This window comes from Pituophis catenifer, unplaced genomic scaffold (genome assembly GCF_029215685.1).
Source record: "Pituophis catenifer annectens isolate HBS135680 unplaced genomic scaffold, rPitCat1.0.hap2 SCAF_3, whole genome shotgun sequence".
Taxonomy (NCBI): Eukaryota; Metazoa; Chordata; class Lepidosauria; order Squamata; family Colubridae; genus Pituophis; species Pituophis catenifer.
The window spans coordinates 103100503-103118995 of record NW_027256883.1 but is presented as its reverse complement, the minus strand read 5'-3'; the positions used below and the strand labels follow the sequence as shown (position 1 = coordinate 103118995).

The 18493-nt window shown below is 43.3% G+C and overlaps 1 protein-coding gene across 2 annotated transcripts in view; it reads left to right on the top strand.

Annotated features, from left to right (window-relative positions):
• The window catches only part of PRKAB2 (protein kinase AMP-activated non-catalytic subunit beta 2), a 106034-nt gene extending 89187 nt beyond the window's left edge, over positions 1-16847 (top strand). For both annotated transcript variants that reach the window (XM_070939175.1, XM_070939174.1), the window contains exons 5-8: positions 2820-2940; positions 3021-3154; positions 15936-16004; positions 16444-16847. In XM_070939175.1, the coding sequence (XP_070795276.1) occupies positions 2820-2940; positions 3021-3154; positions 15936-16004; positions 16444-16527 (408 nt within the window). In that variant the 3' untranslated portion in view covers positions 16528-16847. The remainder of the gene's footprint in view (positions 1-2819; positions 2941-3020; positions 3155-15935; positions 16005-16443) is intronic.
• Positions 16848-18493: the final 1646 nt, after the last annotated feature.

Here is an 18493-nt window from a genome sequence, read left to right as displayed (position 1 = left end):
TTGCAAAAATCACAAAGAAGTCCTAAACTGAATCTCACCCAAAATTTCCAAACAAAGATTATCATACTTTGGCCATGTCATGCAAACTGACTCACTCAAACAATCAATCATGCTGGAAGTGATCAACAGAAAAAGGAGAAGGGGCCATTCTAGTACATAATGGCCACCCTAGTATAGCTGAATGCTATAAAGCAGGGCTCCTCAAACTACGGCCTGCGGGCTGGATACAGCCCTCAAAGCCATTAATCCAGCCTGCATGGGAGCACAAGGCTGCCCCGCCCACATCACCCCATGCACCCGCTGGCCCTTACTCTTTGGCCGCACACAGACCTTAACTTCACGAGCCCCATCAGCTGAAACTGGAAGGCAATGCCAATGACATGGGGGTGGACACAGTGAGTCTCAGCCGCCTTTCAGGGATGCCTCTCAGCTTCTGCAGGGCCTCCAGGTGCCTGCCATCCGCTCACTCTCCCCCCAATGCAGGGGGACGTCAACCCTAGCTTTGCTGCTCATTGCAGCTAGGAATCTCAAGTAAGGCCAAGAATGAATGTTTGTGTTATAGCAACCCTGGGCACTAGATTGCCCCCCTGCAAAGTCCTAATCTGCTGAGGAGGCTGGCCAAGATCTCGCTTGCTGCCTGCTGAAGTGCCTGGACTCCCGGTGAAGGAGGGAGGGGCTGGAGCTACTAAACAGGCAGCCAAGCTAAGTGTCTGAAGGACCCCGTCCCGTCACAGTGATTGACGAGCAAGACCTCTGCCAGGCTCCTCAAGAGACAGGTTTGCAGGCACTCTGGACCCAGGCTGCTCTGGTCTTTATCACTTATTCCCCCCTATTTTCCATCATGTACATATACAGCTTTATTGCCCTTCCATTTGGGTTTATCTGGGTATTTTTAAAGCAGTTTGGAAACCTTATTATGTTGGGAATCGGCCAGTGGTAGAATTGAAATAATTTAACAACCGGTTTACCCAGGGTCAGGTTGGACGTCATGGGAGGAGTGGCCCATCCCCATCCTCCAGCTCTGCTGCACATGTGGGACAAGCCTCCCACGACAACCAACTTGACCCTGGGCAAACCAGTTGTTAAATTACTCCCCTGCTATCAAAGAGGATCCTGAGCGCTGCACTGCAATAGAGAAGCGGGAAATGGAGTTGCCGGCATGAGGGAAGGAGGAACAGAGAGAAGAGGGAAAGCGGACTCCTCCTTCCCTCACACCGGCCGGTCCGTTTCCCATTTCTCCATTGCAGCACAGTGCCATGAATCCTAACCCTAACCCACCCACCACCGCCCAGATGCCCTCGCTTTCCCCAAGCATTTCTTTGCCTACCTGATTTCCAGTTCCATTGTGTTTCTCTGCATTTGTGTGCAGGAAAACAAGTTTGTAGGACTAAAAAAAAAGTTCAATCAATTTTTACTTTGCGAGAGCTTTTCTTCCTGCAAGAAGTTGGAATTGATTGAACTTTTTTTTTAGTCACACAAACATTTGTTTCCCTGCACACAATGCCAAGAAATGCGATGGAGAAATGCAACAGAACTGGAAATTAGGTTATCAAAAAAATGCTTGGGGGAAGTGAGGGCATCTGGGCACCAGGTGCTGAAACAGGCCCGTCTGTCTCCAGTAACTGCCACGCCCAGCGGAGGGAAGGCTGGCATCTACCAGTACTTTAATGTGGTGGCATATCTATCATACATACATGTGCAGCTCAGGTTTCTAACAAATCACCTTCCAGAAACTTTTGTCTCCCCTGAGGGCTGCCTGCTCGGCCTCCCCTCCACCTTGGGTCCCACATCCAGCCCATGACTGGGGGACACGCTGCTTCTGGGCAGTCCAGCTGGTGGGTGGGCGGCCCTCAAGGGTGAGCGCTGCGCTGGGGCACTGTGTGCTCTCAGGCCTCCCGCCTGTCTCTGCTTCTGCAAGGCACAAAGCAAGCCATAAAAGTCTTCGCCCATGCCCTCCTGAGGCCCTGGTCTTGGCACAGATTCGAGCGCATCCTCCATGGACTGCAAAGAGTCTGAGGCTGGTGGTGCCAAGGCAGCTCTCACCTCCCGCCGCTTTAGGCTTGGAGCTGTAAGCCGCATCCAGGAAGCACTATGGCGGAGAGAAGTGGTCAGGGTCTACCTTAGCTTTGCTGTCCATTGCAGCTAGGAATCTCAAAGTCGATAATGAACATTGTGTTGTAGCCAGCCTGGGCACTAGATCAGCCCCTCCATTGCAGCCGTAAGCAAGCAGAATGCCAGTGACCCCCTGGGGTCCTGCTGGATGGGGCTGTTGGAGCAGCTGCCACGAGACGAGGCAGGAGTCAGAGCATGGGTGGTCTGGCTGTGGGGGCCCTGAGGTAAGCTGGTGTGGAGCGCATGGGGCAGCTCCACCTCCCTCCCTCACATTGGCACTGGCACACTGCACAGTCTTCTGCCCCGCTGTGAGCAAGCAGAAGTGGGCCACCCGTACATGGGGAAAAAATAAGACACCCCAAAAAATAAGCCCTAGTGTTTATTTTGGGGCCCGAAAGAAAATAAGACCGGGCCTTATTTCAGGGAAACATGGGTATCCATCATCTCCCAGTTAATCTTATTGAAGAAGATGAGAAAGAAAGTCCCCATAGTGAGTTCACAGCTAAAGCAGAGTTTGAACTGAATTAAAACTGGTATGCTTCCTTCTACTCTAGTCTGAAATGTAAAGATTGGGCATTATGGGGTTGGATCTAGAATGTGAATATGATCAGGACAGCCTTTATACAGTTCTTGTTTTGTGAGCAAAATCTCTGTTTCGAAGGCATTTGAGTTTATATAAATTCTTAATTCTGTCTTCTTTTTTTTAGCCTGTAGTGACCAGTCAGATGGGAACAATAAACAATCTGATTCATGTAAAAAAATCGGATTTTGAAGTGTTTGATGCTTTAAAAGTTGATTCCCTTGAAAGTTCAGAGACTTCCTATCAAGGTGACTTTTCTTCCACTTTTAGCATGAACATTAAAAATGATGAGCTGGTTTCTTTACTCACACTGTTTAATTTTCAATAGAACTTTCTGGCTCCCCTCCTGGAATTTATGGCCAAGATATGTATATATATCGGCCTGAAGAGCGATTCAAATCTCCGCCAATTCTTCCTCCCCATCTTCTACAAGTCATCCTTAACAAGGATACTAATATTTCTGTGAGTACCAGTTCCTAAATGTATATCTGTAGTACCATCTCTACCAAATCAATCTGGCAGGGTTGGGGTGCTCTGGGTTACTTCAATTAAACATTGCTATCTATCAAGACCCCGGAAATACACCTTATCTATCGCAGTGCCTGCCCTCTTGAATCTTCCCCTTGTGACCTGGATGGCCTCTACCCTACTGGTCTTTCAAAGGGCCAGAAGATTTGGCTCCTCTCCCAGGCCTAAGGCAAGGGTGAGTTAAGCCACCTTGGATTCTTTTATTTTTTCTATTCAAGTCTGGCTGTCACCTTGCTATCTTTTATTTCCTACTTTTGATTTTAATTGTAATTTAAAAAAAAAAATACTTGTGAATAGGCTGGCGTCATTGGGAGTCAAGAGGAATACAAATTTAATAAAATTATAATAATCATCTTGTAATCATGATCACAAAATTCTCAAACCAGAATCTTGGAACAAGATAGCTTATGTGTCGGGGTTCCAAATAACACCCCAACAAAATCAAAATTCTGAGGCAGGCATATTCCTCAAAGTACAGATTTATTAGGCATGTCATATTGACACATCTGGGAAAACCCAAATCTAAAGTCCCTCAGGTTTCTCCCTAATAAAAAATACATTTTTCCCCTCCTCCTTTCCTTTCAGACCATCACATGGCCCAATCAGGTCACAGTCCAAAGTTCATCTGGACTCATGTCCCACCTCTTCACACCTGGTAGGAACACCCTTGGTTCTCAGGGAAAATAATTTTATTTTGGTTATATTTTGGTAGAGCTAGCCCTCGCTAGCTCTACCTCCCCTTCCCATTTCCACAGCTCACCCAGCCACCCCTGTGGCAGCCCTGAAGATGCCAAGGAAAATGGCTGTAGGGCTACAGGCTGCCCCCCTTCAGTAGAAAAAAACATCCTGCAATGAGAGAAGTGAGAGGGGTTTTGTTGTAAGAGCATCTCTGCTACATGGCACCTCTGCCATGTCACTAGCATCGGCCTGGACGACAAATGCCTGTTCGGAATCGGGGTGCTGAAGGATGGACTCTTCTGTGAAGAGGCCTCTTCAGTTTCTCAAATGTTCACTGGCAGTCTAAGGACCAAGCCAGTGGTTGGCTTGGCCACAGCTTTCCCCCACCCCCACCCCCATTTTCACCAGCTCCATCAGGTAAAGCAACCTCAGCAAAGGCTGGAATGAACTGTCTGTAACAGTTGGTGAACCCAAGGAAAGTCTGGAATTGCTTGCGGGTCTTGTGAAACTCGCATTTTTACAGCTTCACTGCTAGGATTTTTTTAGCACTTATTTTTATTTATTTATTTATTTGATTTGATTTGATTTTTATACCGCCCTTCTCCAACAGGACTCGGCGGTGAACAGCCGAGATAAAACATAACATATAAAATTTAAAAAACAGTTTAAAAGACATTAAATAATTTCAGCCCTCAATTTAAAACAACCCAGTTAAAACCAATTTCAAATTAAAACCGAAAGGATGGGATCAAGCCAGCCTGGCTAGATGGAATAAATGAGTTTTCAGGGCCCGATGAAAAGTCTGGAGGTCTGGTATCGTGCGTATCTCTGGGGGTAGGTCGTTCCAGAGGGCAGATGCCGCCACAGAGAAGGCTCTCCCCCTGGGGGTCACCAGCCGACATTGTCTGGCCGACGGCACCCTAAGGAGGCCCTCTCTGTGCGAGCGAACTGGCCGGTGGGAGGCTATTGGCGGCAGAAGGTGGTCTCGTAGATACCCAGGTCCTAAGCCATGGAGCGCTTTAAAGGTGGTCACCAACACCTTGAAGCGCACCCGGAAGACCACCGGAAGCCAGTGCAGCTCACGCAGGAGAGGTATCCATAATCCCCCACGTGGCCGCATTCTGGACCAACTGGAGCCTCCGGGTGCACCCCAAGGGGAGCCCCATGTAGAGAGCATTGCAGTAGTCCAGGCGGGAAGTAATGAGTGCCTGAGTGACCGTGCGTAGGGAGTCCCAATCCAGAAAGGGACGCAACTGGCATATCAGGCGGACCTGATAAAAAGCCCCCCTGGCCATGGCCATCATATGCTCTTCTAAAGACAGCCGTGTATCCAGGAGGATGCCCAAGTTGCGAGCCCTCTCTGTGGGGGCCAGTGATTCGCCCCCAATAACCAGCGATGGCACCAGCTGGCTATATCGGGACACCGGAAGCCACAGCCACTCGGTCTTGGAAGGGTTGAGTCGGAGCCTGTTTCTCCCCATCCAGGCCCGCACGGCCTCCAGGCACCGGGACATCACTTCAAGGGCATCGTTGGGGTGGCCTGTGGTGGAGATGTACAGCTGAGTGTCATCAGTGTACTGATGGAACTCCACCCCAAAGCCACAGATGATCTCACTTGGCGTACTAACTTCCTCCCTTTGTGTTCCCCCCCCCCAAAAAGAGTTTTGAGTTTCCTGTGGCAAAGGAAAAAAAAATCAATCTCCGCTCTCACCAGGCCCAGAAACAGCACGAAAAGGCAGGAAAATGTGACAGTTCCAGGCTGGCTTTTGTGCTTTTGCTTTGGCCTCAGCAGATAAAACAAATCCCCACCTCTGTCTTCACAAGGGAGTTCCTGCGGTTGAAGAACCAATCCCACCGACTGTGACTCCCATTCCACAAGAGGTGGAAGGAGCCCGATGAGCCTCTCTCTCCCACGCCTCACTAAAAAATCCCTCTCCATGTTCTGCTTGGGCCTTGCACCCAGCACTTAAACTAAACAGGTGCCTCCGTTGGACTGTCCGAAAGCGAAAGTAGCCCAGCTGCTTCGCTTCTCTATGGGCGCCAAGGTGGCAGAATGAAGCCTGCCTGAACTCCCGGAGTGGCCAGAGCCCTTGCAAGCCAGAGAGAGGAAGTGTCTTTATCCGCTTAATCCTCCAGGAAGGGAACCTGCCTTTCTCTTCAGCTTCTCAGGCTCAAGGCATCCAAGGAGCAAAAGGTCCGTGGGTAGCTTGGGGAGAAGAGGAGCGAGAGCGGGCAGGCCTGCAAGGGGCAGGGGGGTGAACTTGCCCAGCGCAGCATTCCTGAATGGAAAGGGTCAGCTGGCCGTCTTGAATGGAGTGAGATTCCTCCCCTCAACCCTAACTCACCGGCAGGCCTTTCCCTCATCTCCTGATCACCTTTGAGATCACATTGTTATCAATGCATGGAACGGGGGGTGAAGGTGGGAGGCAGGAGACAAAGCCTTTCTTTGTCACAATTTCTTGGAAGAAAAGTGTCAGGTATGCTTCCTTCAAAGTCCAAGAAAGAATGACCATTGTTTTATAGAGAAAGGTACTTTTACTAGAAAATGAAGTCCACGGCCCGGTGCCCTTCCTTTCCACATTTGAAGCACATGAAGGACTTCGGCTTCGGCTTGAACTCCGCCTCCCCCCCCCCCCGGCTGTCTTTGGCACCCCTTTGCAGTAGTGGGAGGATGACGGATCCCCTGTGCAGGCCCCACAGAGTCGGCTTCGGGCTAGATAGATCTCCACGTCTTCAGCTACTATGTACCAGCTTTGCAGATCTTCGGGGACCCCCTGTGCTCTACAGTCTTTGTAGATGTCTTCTTTTAACCCATCTTTACAATTCTCCAGTAGGGCCACCTCTGATCACCCTGTCATGAAAGATGCCAACTCACGAAACTCCTGGTTATACTCTGCCACTGATCTCCGGCCCTGCTGAATACCCTTCATTTGGAATCTTGCCTTCCGTTCGGCTAGATCATCCTCAAAACGTCTTCTAAGAGCCCCCATGAATAGGTTGTAATTTCTCAGCAAAGGGGAGTTGTTATTGTGGAGGACCACCATCCATTCAGCTGCCACTCCCTCTAGGGCATTCGTGATGCATCTCACTCGCGCCGCATCCGACAAGTAGTCCTCCCCCCAGTCCTGCATGTGGTTCCACACCTGGGTCAGGAAAAACCCCAGGGTTTTCGGATTTCCTCCATACTTGTCAGTTAGGGGGGGAATTTTTGGGTTTTTGCGTCTCCAGGGTGGAGTCTGCAATGCTGGGGGCCCCTGGACTGCTGCATCCCTCGCTTGGGTACCAGAGCTTGAGATGTTCCTTCCCCATCTTCTTCTTCCTCTCCCCCACAAGCAGCTTCCTTTGGATCCACCCTGGGGTAATCTCCTCCCTCCCCCACAGGGGATACATACGGTTCGTGGCTTTTACGGCTTTCTTCAGCATTGTGGAGGAGTTGCATAGCTTGAGCAATCATGAGGCTCTCCTTTTGCTCTTGCATCCACGCAGCCTCTCCCTTACGTGGTCTGGAGCTGGTTACTCCCTGGGGGGTCCTCTCCAGGTACGGCAACCTTCCTACTCCCCTCAACCATCTGGCTTCCTCTGGCTCCTCTCTCAACCAAATTTTTTCCATCCACTCCACAGCTTCTTTTTCCATTTGAAGTGAAGTTATCATAGAGCCAGAAGCACCCATCTGATCTCCATCACTCTCTTGATCAGACATTCTTTGGGTTCAGCCCCCTCGGTAGTTATCCAGGATAGCTGGAGAAATGAGATTCTGCTTAATGTCAGGTATGCTTCCTTCAAAGTCCAAGAAAGAATGACCCCAACTCCATTGTTTTATAGAGAAAGGTACTTTTACTAGAAAATGAAGTGATTGCAACCAAGGAAAAGCAGAATCTGAGTTAAAATCGTGAAAATTACAAATAGAAAGCATTCCTTCCCACTGTCCATCGTAAATCATCCAATCCAAAGGTCTCCCAGAGGTCAGGTGGGAGGACACGTCTGGCAGTGTCATCAATCAGGAATGCCATGACCGTTGACCCGATAGCAGCTTCAAAGATGCAGCACAGTAGCTTAAGTCTCACTTTCGTTTCTCTCCTATACTAGCTCCCCCCTCCCCCCATTACCATGGCAGCCAAAGTAGTAAAGGCGGAGGCTGACAAAAGTGCGACAAAAGGGACCCCCAGAAACCTTAAGAGAGAAAGAGCAGCAAGGCAAGAGAGAGATCCTTCCTGGGTTCCCCAATATTTTCCTGGAGCCTTGCTTTAAAGGCACCCAGGCGATCAAGGCTCTCGGGAAGCATTAAGCAGACGCGCAGGCCAAAAAGGAGCAGAATAACAAGGGAGGGAGGGAAGGCAGCCTTTGGATCATCAGACCGACCCAGAGCAGCAGCAGCGGCAGGGCGAGAGGCAGGAGCTACCAGCCGGGGGTGAGGGCGGTTCTCATGCTGCTGCTTCTGGCTGGGAAGCTGGAGGAGAACTGCTGCCACCCGCTCACCCATGCCGGCCGCGACTGCTTCCCGGCCGGCACGTCTCTTACCCTGACAGAGGTTCCTCCGGCACGGACTCAGCTCCTGCACAGCCCCTGCTGCTGCTGCTCTTCTAGGGCGCCCGAGCTGGCCAGGCACTCCAGACTGCAGAGGTGCATTGGTGCCATGGACTGGAGGGCTGGGGCCATGCAAGAAGCCTGCTTGGGGAGGGAGAGAAGCCCTGGCCCGCTCTCCCCTAGGAAGCGACCAGTGGGATCCCTTCTCCGCGTCTTTGGGCATGTGAGCTGGTCTTTGCACGCACCTGCATGCCAGATACCAGACCAGGTGGCCAGCGTGCATGTGTGCGCATGCGCCTGCATGCACTCCGGACAGCTACTCTTTCGGTTTTTGATGTTCCTGCGTACTTGAAGACCAGCTGGCTGGCGCACCAGAACCCAGAAGAGCAACAAACAATGGCTCCGCATGCCCAGAGGGTTGGGTCTGCGTGCCACTTCCGACACACGTGCCATAGGTTCGCCATCACGATCCTATCATATTTTCCAGCCATATGTGTATTTTTTTCCAGTATTTTTTGGCTTTGGGGCATGTCCACACATATGGTAGTATGAGCCTGGTGTCTGATTGCATTTTCAACATTTAACCAATTTGTTTTTATATATGTTCGTTAATCTTGCAGGTGAGTAATGCCATCTGTAAAACATTTTATAGAGGTTTTTGTTATATGCTGTTGACATTGTAAATTTATGATTTCTATTCCATAATTTCTCCCACCTGTCCAAATCTATTGTATAGCCAAAATTCTTAGCCCAAATTATCATTCTTTTACTTGTTCTTCCAATTTGCAAGTTAATAAGTAATTGTATATCCTCTTAATTAATTTTTGATCTGTTCCCATTAATATCCCGCTTGTTTGGTTCATTGTAAAACCCATATTCCTGCCTGTCTTTTTCGTACCTGGATTGTATTTGCAACTGTGGTCACCATGTTAGGTCAATCCCTAATCTTTTTAATTCTTGTTTTTAGTTCTCCCCTTTTGTTTAAAAGTCCTTGTATCTTAGAATTTTATCCATATTTATGACATTGAGATATATCCATGCCTCCATTATAGATAACCGTATCAGCATTTTCAAATAGTGTTGTTTAATTTTGGTTCATGCTAGCAGTAGTGAATTTCTAATGTGATGCCTCTGGAAGTAGCTGTATATCTTTCCCTTCTCATACCATAAGAAGGCATGCCATCCCAGTTGCAGATCATGACCTTCCAATGTTAATAGCCTTATATTCCTCAGGTTGACCCACTCTTTCACCCACAAAAGTGCCGATGCTGGGTAATACAACTCCTAACCCGGAAGACCAAAACCACCTCAACTTTTAAGATCATATATCAGTTTTAATTTTATTCTCGCCTTTTTCCCTTGCTATACAAATTTTAATATCAACTTATTTAGGTCTTCAAAATATTTTTCCCCAATTTTATTGGAATCATCTGAAACAGGTATAATAATCTCGGCAGGATGTTCATCTTAATTGTAACTATTCTCCACAATCCGTTTTAATCCGTTCCAAATCCGTTTTAATTTGTGCTTTCAATTTGTCGTAATTGTCTTCTTTGAGAGTTACACATCTTGCCGTCAATTGGATCCCTAAGTATTTAACTTTTTTTTTACAATTTGCATATTCGTTATTCTTGTAAATTCTCTCTTTTGTTTTATCTGTAAAAATTTTAACCAATATTTTTGTTTTCTCTTTGTTTATTTTCAAACCTGCAACTGCCCCATATTCTTCTATCTTTGTAGTTAATTTAGGTCCTGTTTCCTGTGGGTCTTCTAAAATAAACACCAAGTCATCAGCAAAAGCCTGTAACTTATACTCCTCCTTCTTAATTTTCATACCCTTTATTTCATTATCTTGTCACACATTTCTGTCTAATACCTCTAAAGTCAATATGAATAGCAGTGGAGATAAGGGACAACCTTGCCTTGTGCCTTTTGTTACGTTAAACTTCTCAGTCATGTCACCATTCATAATCACCTTTGCTGTTTGTCTATGATATAGTGTTTTGATAATATTGGTAAATTTCTCTCCAAAGTCCATATATTCTAATTGTGCAAACATGAACTGCCAACTCAAATTATCAAAACACTTTTTGTGCATCAAGAAAAATCATAGCCATCTGCTTTCCCGAGTATGTCCTAATATTCCAGTGTATTCAGGATCGTCTGCATATTATTTTAGATTTGCCTCTTAGGTAAGAAACCATTCTTGTCCGTGTGAATGAAATTTAAAAATCTTTTCATTCTTTCTGTGATTATTGAGATATAGATTTTGTAATCCACATTTGACAATGATAATTTGTAATAAATTGGAATCTTCTTTAGGTATCAATGTTATTATTGCCTCAGTCCATGTTTTAGGGATCTTTGCTTCCAACAATACTTCATTGTAGATTTCTAGCATGGATGGGCCTAAGATCTCTTGTAATTGTTCATAAAATTTTGCCAGTAGCCCATCCAGTCCTAATATTGTTATTTTTTTCCTCTTGATTGCTTCCGTTAATTCCATCATTGTAATTCTTTCATTTAACATTGTTTTCACATCATCCAGTATTTTTGGTAGGTTGACTTCTTCCATATATTGTTTAATTCTGTCTTCTGGTATGTTTTCTTTACTATATAATTTTTCATTAAATTCTTTTATTATTTTTTTCTTGTCTTCATTTTTATGTCGAATCGTACCCATCTCGTCTCGTAACTTTTGTATCAGTTTCTTTTCTTTCTCTTTTTTGAGTCTAAATGCCAGCCATCTCCCCAGCTTGTTTGCATTTTCAAAGAAATTTTGTTTAGCTGCCTTAATTTTTTGTGCCACTTCTTCTTTCTGTAAGATATTTAATTCATGTTTTACTAGTTCCATTTGATTTATGCCATTTCTTTTTTGTGGGTCTTTCTGTAGTTCCAATTCTAATATTTTATATTGTTCTTCTAGTTCCTTTCTTCTCTCCTTCTTTTCCCTATTTTTCCTTCCTATATAAGGGATCACTAACTCCCTGGAATATGCCTTGGCAGTATCTCATACATTTTGCAGGGACATTTCTCCATTTTTATTTTCTTTGAAAAAGAATTCTATTTCCTTCTCCATTTTCTTTATAAACTCTTTATCTTCCAATACTGACTTTTAGTGTCCATCTTGATTTTCTTGTTTGACCTTTCCACTTTACTTTTATTGGGTTATGGTCTGCCCAAGTATTTGACTCCACATCTACTTCTTGTATATTCTCTTGCAGTTCTGGTGACATCCATGTCATGTCAATTCTCGACCATGATTTATGCATATTTGAATAGAAAGTATATTTTTTCTCTGGTTGTAATTCCCTCCAAGCATCTTTAATTCCTAATTCCTCCCTCATTTTAAAAAAAGTCTTTGGTAATGTCCTCCTTGCCTTTTGATTTGTTTTGCTACTTTTATAGTCTAATTTTGCATCAACAATTGCATTAAAGTCTCCCACAATATAAACGTTATCATATTCTATTTCTGTAATTTTCTTGTGTAGTTGATCATAAAACACTTCTTGATTAGTATTTGGTGCATATATTACTATTAATAATGTCCGTTTATAATTGATCATTACTTCCACTATCAAAATTCTTCCTTCATCTTTATAAATTTGTTTTGATTCTATGGATTCTTTGATATAGAGGGCCACCCCTCTTTTTTTCTGCTGTGCCAGTGAGACATATTCCCCATTTTAGAGTTTTCCAATAGTTTATAGTGGTCCTTTTTAATATGTACTTCCTGGAGACAGATCAGATCTAAGTTCATTTTTTTTTAGTTTATTGAAAAAGATTTTCCTTTTCATTGCCAAATTCAAACCATTAACATTGACTGACATTAAAGTAGTTTCTTCTCCCATCCTTTTTACTTGTAGATCGGTCTAGCAGTTCTAACGGTTCTTATTTCTCTTTTCTTTTACTCTAGCTTCTTCCTGTTCTGCTCTTTCTCTTTGCTCCCTTTCATTCCCTTTTAGCTGTAATGGTTCCTCTTCAACCAATACTTCTTGGCTCTTATCACCTATTTTCTCTCTTTTCTCCTTTTCTTCCTCCATTCCAAAATGTTGTTCATTAAATTCAATTGCCTTGAGACTATCGCCTTGAGACAATAGACTATCTATTGAGTCTAATCTATATCTTTCTTCATGCCAAGTCACCAATAGACCTTCAGGTATCAGCCACCTAAAATGTATGTCATATTTAATCAATTTTCTTGCCAGAAATTGGTATTCTCTTCTTATGACTCATTATAGAATCATTATTTCTTTTTCTTTGTACATCATCGGCTTTCCTCTAGCTTTCTGAAGTATTTCCATTCTAGTCATTGTTTTCAGGACCTGAATGTGTCAGGACATTTTCAGGACTCTGGGGAGTCTATTCCTCCTTACATAGCCTGTATGGACTTGATAGGCTTCATCCATCTCTGATAATAATAATAATAAATAATAATAATAATAATAATAATAATAATAATAATAATAATAATAATAATAATAATAACAACAATAACAATAATAATTTTATTTCTATACCGCCCTTCTCCTGAAGGACTCAGGGCGGTGTACAGCCTATTTAAAAACACAAGACAAACATCAATTTAAAATTTAAAATTATTAAATAAATTTGGCTCCATTTAAAACCCCAGAAATTTAAAATACCCCAATTTAAAATTATTATGTCAATAGCCCGGCCTGGCGGAACAACAGGGTCTTCAGTGCACAGCAAAATACCCGGAGGTCGGGGATCTTACGTATTTCCGGGGGCAGTTCATTCCACAGGGCTGGGGCTCCCACAGAGAAGGCCCTCCCCCTGGGTGTCGCCAGCCGATATAACTTGGCCGATGGCACCCTGAGGAGACCCTCTCTGTGGGAGCGAACTGGCCAGTGGGAGGCTATTGGTGGCAGAAGTCGGTCTCGAAGGTACCTGGGTCCTATGCCATGGAGCGCTTTAAAGATAATGCCTCCTGCTTTGCTCACTTCCAAGACTTCAGCCAACAACTCTGCCATCTTATCCCGAGAGATCTTCCCCTTTCTCTTCTTCTATATTTTGAAATCGTAGAAAGAATTCAGCTTTTTCCATCTCCAGGGATATTATCGAGGGCCCCAGTGTCTTGTCCACCTGAGTTAATCTCTGGTCCATTTCCACCACCTTTTTCTCAGTTTGTTCTGATTTTTTCTCTACTTTTTAAATTCTTTCTTCATTCTTTATCATTATTTGTTGGATGTTTTCCACTTTATCGTCCATTTTTTGTATTCTTTCATGTAGTTTGGTCATTGACTCCTGTATTGATTGGAACATTGCTTTTGTTTCCACCTGCATTGCGTTTCTTTCCTGCACCAGAAAATTATCCAAGGATTGCCAGACTTGGGGCAGCAGATGCTGCTGCTGAGGGATTCGAAGTAGTTTTCTTCATCTTTCAATATTAACATATAGAATAGACAATAGTTTCACAACACACTCCCAAGTATTCCACTATTCCTTCCCAGTTGTCACCCAACTGCAGTAAGCTTTTTGTAACACTCTCACTACCAAATTCCTCTATCCATCTTATTACCACTTCTGCCCAAATAGTCCATAATATATCAGTTCAAGAGTACCTTTTAGTATAGTTTTTCACCCTTCTTCTCTACTTTTTTCCACAATATTGTGTAGAAATTATATAGAAATAGAATATAAATATAAATACTATGTTTCCTAAAGTCCACAGGGTCCAAAATATGTCTTTCACAAATGTTGTAAGGCAAACCAAAATACCTCTCACAAGTCGTCTTTGATTCTTCTTCTCTTCTTCTTTGGTGAATAGGCTATCAAAGTTTATTTGTAATCCACTTAGGCCCACATATGACCCAACAATCTTTCACAGAGTGTCCCATGAGTTCTTATATAACTATTTTAATTTCTTTTTTCTTCTCCTTTTGTAATATCAAAAATTAATTATATTCCATCAATGTAATTTATAATCCAGCCCAATTTAGCAAGTCTTTATAGGTTCCCAACTTCTAAGTTTTAAAAGTCTTAAAGGAAAGCAGGAAAAAACAAAAGCGGGGGAGTCCAAAGATGTTCTATTTAAAATGTTTCCAGTTTCAGCCTGCTTACATTTATTATCTGATTTTGCACGGTCATAGCTCTTCCACTCTCTGCTCCAGCCTTCCAGACTAAACAAGTTGCAGGTGTCAGAAGATTGTTGTTTCATTTACTGTAATCATTTGCTGTACTCCATAACTCAAGGTCATGTCTATTCAGAAGTCCTTTATCTCTTTAAACACTTTCTCTGCCAGCCGGTACCAGTAGATGGAGCGTTTATTCTATTTCCTCTATTTTAGTCCCGTCACCTCTTGATTTAAATTTAAAGCTTAAAGCATTTCTTTTTTACAATCAAATGTTTCCCGATTTTAATAAAAAGGGGACTACTGAGCTTCACCCCAAATAAAACTTTAGTCTCTTGTTTCTATCTCTCCCACATTTTCTTGTAGCAAAATAGTAAACTTTTCTATGTCTTCTTTATTAATGACTAAAAGCCTCTTCGCCACAAAGTCCAGAGGGGGAAAGTTTAAAATCCCACCTCCTATCCTTTAGTCTCACTCTCAACTAAATCCAAATTGAGGGAGAGCCAAGTCTTTTCTTTTGAAGCAGAAGTCAGGAAAATCTCACCTAGAACAAACACACTGCTGAATGATCTTCTTTTAACTATCCGGTCTGGCTGCCAGGGCTTCTAATAGCTTGCAATGGCCGTCAATCACTCCTTGCCGGTCTGAGAGGATTTTCTCTACTGCCACAGGGATTTGCAGACTCCCTGTGGTTCGCAGTGTGTCCTCTCTTCTTCACCAATCCCTACAGGGTTAGCTAGGAACTCTATGGACCCCTGGCAGGGGGATTTCAACGTTTTCCAGAGCCCTGTGGAGTTCTGTCGTATCGCCTTGGCACTAGCCATGCCTTCTCCTCTGATTAATTAATTAATTAAAAAATTAATTGTTTTAAAGGAAGATTCGGGTTAATGTCAGGGTTCCAAGTAATACCCCCAACAAAATCAAAACTCTGAGGCAGACATATTCCTCAAAGTACAGATTTATTAGGCATTTCATATTGGCACATCTAGGGAAACCCAAATCTAAAGTCCCTCGGGTTTCCCCCTAGTAAAAAATACATTTTTTCCTCCTCCTACCCCTTCAAACCATCACATGGCCCAATCAGGTCACAGTCCAAAGTTCATCTGGACTCATGTCCTGCCTCTTCACACCTGGTAGGTACGTCCTTGGTTCTCAGGGGAAATAATTTTATTTTGGTTACAAAGCCCTCGCTATCTCTGTAGCAAGGGCTTTGTACCTCCCCCTCCCGTTTCCACAGCTCACCCAGCCACCACTGTGGCAGCCCTGAAGACACCAAGGAAAATGGCTGACACTATGCCTACCTGTGGTGATATGTGTTTAAGATAATTTTTCATAAATGTCCAGATTGAAATGGTATTTTGACAGATAATTAATGAACAGGAAATAGTTGTGTGATGAGAATCCTGTATTTCTTTCAGTGTGACCCAGCCCTCTTGCCAGAGCCAAACCATGTGATGCTAAACCACCTCTATGCACTCTCCATTAAGGTAATCAAATGTTGTCTGTTCTTATCATATTCTACCACATCTTGCTGTATTTGCACACTTCTCTCTCTCTACATAAGAATGGAAGAAATTGACTTCTTGTACAATTCAACATTTCAGATTTCCAAGTAGGATGGAAATGCTTGTAGAGAAACCAAAATGTAAAATTCCAGTAATACCTGAGGCTTTTAGCTTCTCTCCCTCTTGTGGGTTGTTTTGCATTGGTGCCATGGATACAGCATGATTGTTTCCTCTCAGGTTTCCTAGAAGGAGGCATCTTGTATATATTATTCTCCACTCCCTTTATTTTAAAAATTTGGGAGTTAGAAAATGAAATCACACATATGAAATACTTCCCAGTATGCATGAGTCTGTTTCCTCTATAATAATTACTCTTGGGTGTCACTCTTCTTTAGCTACTGTCTTGTGTTTTCTCCCATAGGATGGCGTCATGGTGCTTAGTGCCACCCATCGCTACAAGAAGAAATATGTCACCACTCTTCTTTACAAGCCTATTGGAGTCTGATTTCTGCATATTTCCATAGAGACTCAAGGACTCTTGCTTTTTCTGCATATGATAAAATACCAATGGGCATGGCTAGTCAGCTTCCAGATTATTTTATCAGACACAAAGGTTTGGATAACTCAGCTCTTATTCTGATTTTTCAGCACAATGAAGTTCTTCATTCCCATATGGCTATTCAGAACAAACAACTTGATAAAGCTACTAAAATCAAGTTTTGGGTGCATTATTAATATATCTCATATATTGCAAACTGTGAGACTGGCTTCTTTCTGAAACAAGACTTGCCTTGCAATCTTCCCTTCCACATTCAAAAAGAAAGAAAGTCCAGTGCCACCCTCTTTTCAAATCATATGACCATTGTTTACAAGTCATGGTGGCTGTATGAGGCCTCCAAGTACAGAGACCATGTATCTTTAAATGTGGAACAGCTCTTGTTCTCAAGTATTGAAAGTCTCTTCTAGTAGGAAATGAGATGACAATTAGACAAAATTTGACTTAGTAAAGTAGAATTGCTGTTATGTTTTCAGTATCTACTGTTGTAAAGCCTTTCTCATGTTTGCCATTTGTGGGTGCTAATTAAGTATGACCAGACCTAGTCCTGGACTGCTTGGGTAGCCATTCAGTAGCGGCTTTTCCACTATTGGGTACACCAGTGAAAAGACAATTCAATTGTCTCTTCTGAATAAATAGGAAAAAATTAAGATTTTTCATCTTTACTAAGTCACATCTCAAGGCTTCTTATAGAGCAAGCAAATGGGATCAAGTCCTTAACAAACATGACTTTCACTCATCCAAATAGAGTTACTGTCAAAAATGTTCAAAGTTCTTCATTTAAAACAACTTAGAAATAAGATGCCATCACTGATGGTTTTAAAAGAGGCTTCCCACAGGGTTTCCCTCTGCTAGAATAGGTTATCTCTCAAGGCCTCCAAGCTAATTTCATTTTAAAGGCTTAAAACTTACCTTAAAGGCTCTTGACTTGGATCTCAAGAGAATGGCAATGGTTTTCAATCATACGAAATACTTCTTTTTTTAGGAGGCAGTATAGGCCTGTTTGTACTGAGAATAAAAAAAAAACTGATGCCATTCATGAGCCAGTTTCCTGTCTGTAAATCCCAGACAGGATTCTTTTAAATGCTGGTGGAAATAATAATCAAAGAAAGAAATGAATTGGGATAAACACCTCTTATTGTCAGGCCAAGACTACACTTGCCAAGAATATTTTGAAGTCATAGTAATTTGAAGCAAGATAGCTACACTAATAAAAACAATGTAATAACGTAATAATGATATATTGGAATATCGATAAGAAATACCATTTGCCTGCAAGCAAATATTGCGGGGGCCACAAAATAGACAAAATAATAGAAAATTAAGACGCTAAAGTGTTCTGGGACTTTAGAATTCAGACAAACACCTGCCACATAACACATTAGGCTTAATAGTTGTTGATAAGAAACACAAAAAAAGTCTGGATAAGAGAGGGGTGTGGCCAGTGCCAACGGCGGTCCAGCAAATTCTGGGGTTCCTGGAAAATGCTGATATCTCAGCTGTTTTAGGGGATCCCCAGGGATCATAGCTTTCCTATAGGGACAGTGAAGAACAGAGTCACAGGCAGGCACGAACAGGGAAGTTGCAAGTTCCCTGAACTGTCTGCATCAGCCTCCAACCCAGCAGCAAGGGAAGACAGTCATTAGGAGCTGTCAAAAGCGGGGCAGCCACACACAAGAAGATAAGGGGAAAAGAACGAGTTGATCATCTGGACTATTTTGGATTGCAGAGGAAATTAAAGAGATATATTGGACAAAGGAAAATATGAGAAGGGAGTGACCTTGGGATGATTGGAAACTGGTAAGACTTTGATAAGAAGTGGTCTTGTGACTTTGTAACAGTAGGGGGAAGATATAGAAGAAGAAAAGAAGAAAGAAAGCTATTTGTTTTTTCCTTTTGCTTGATGGAATTATAA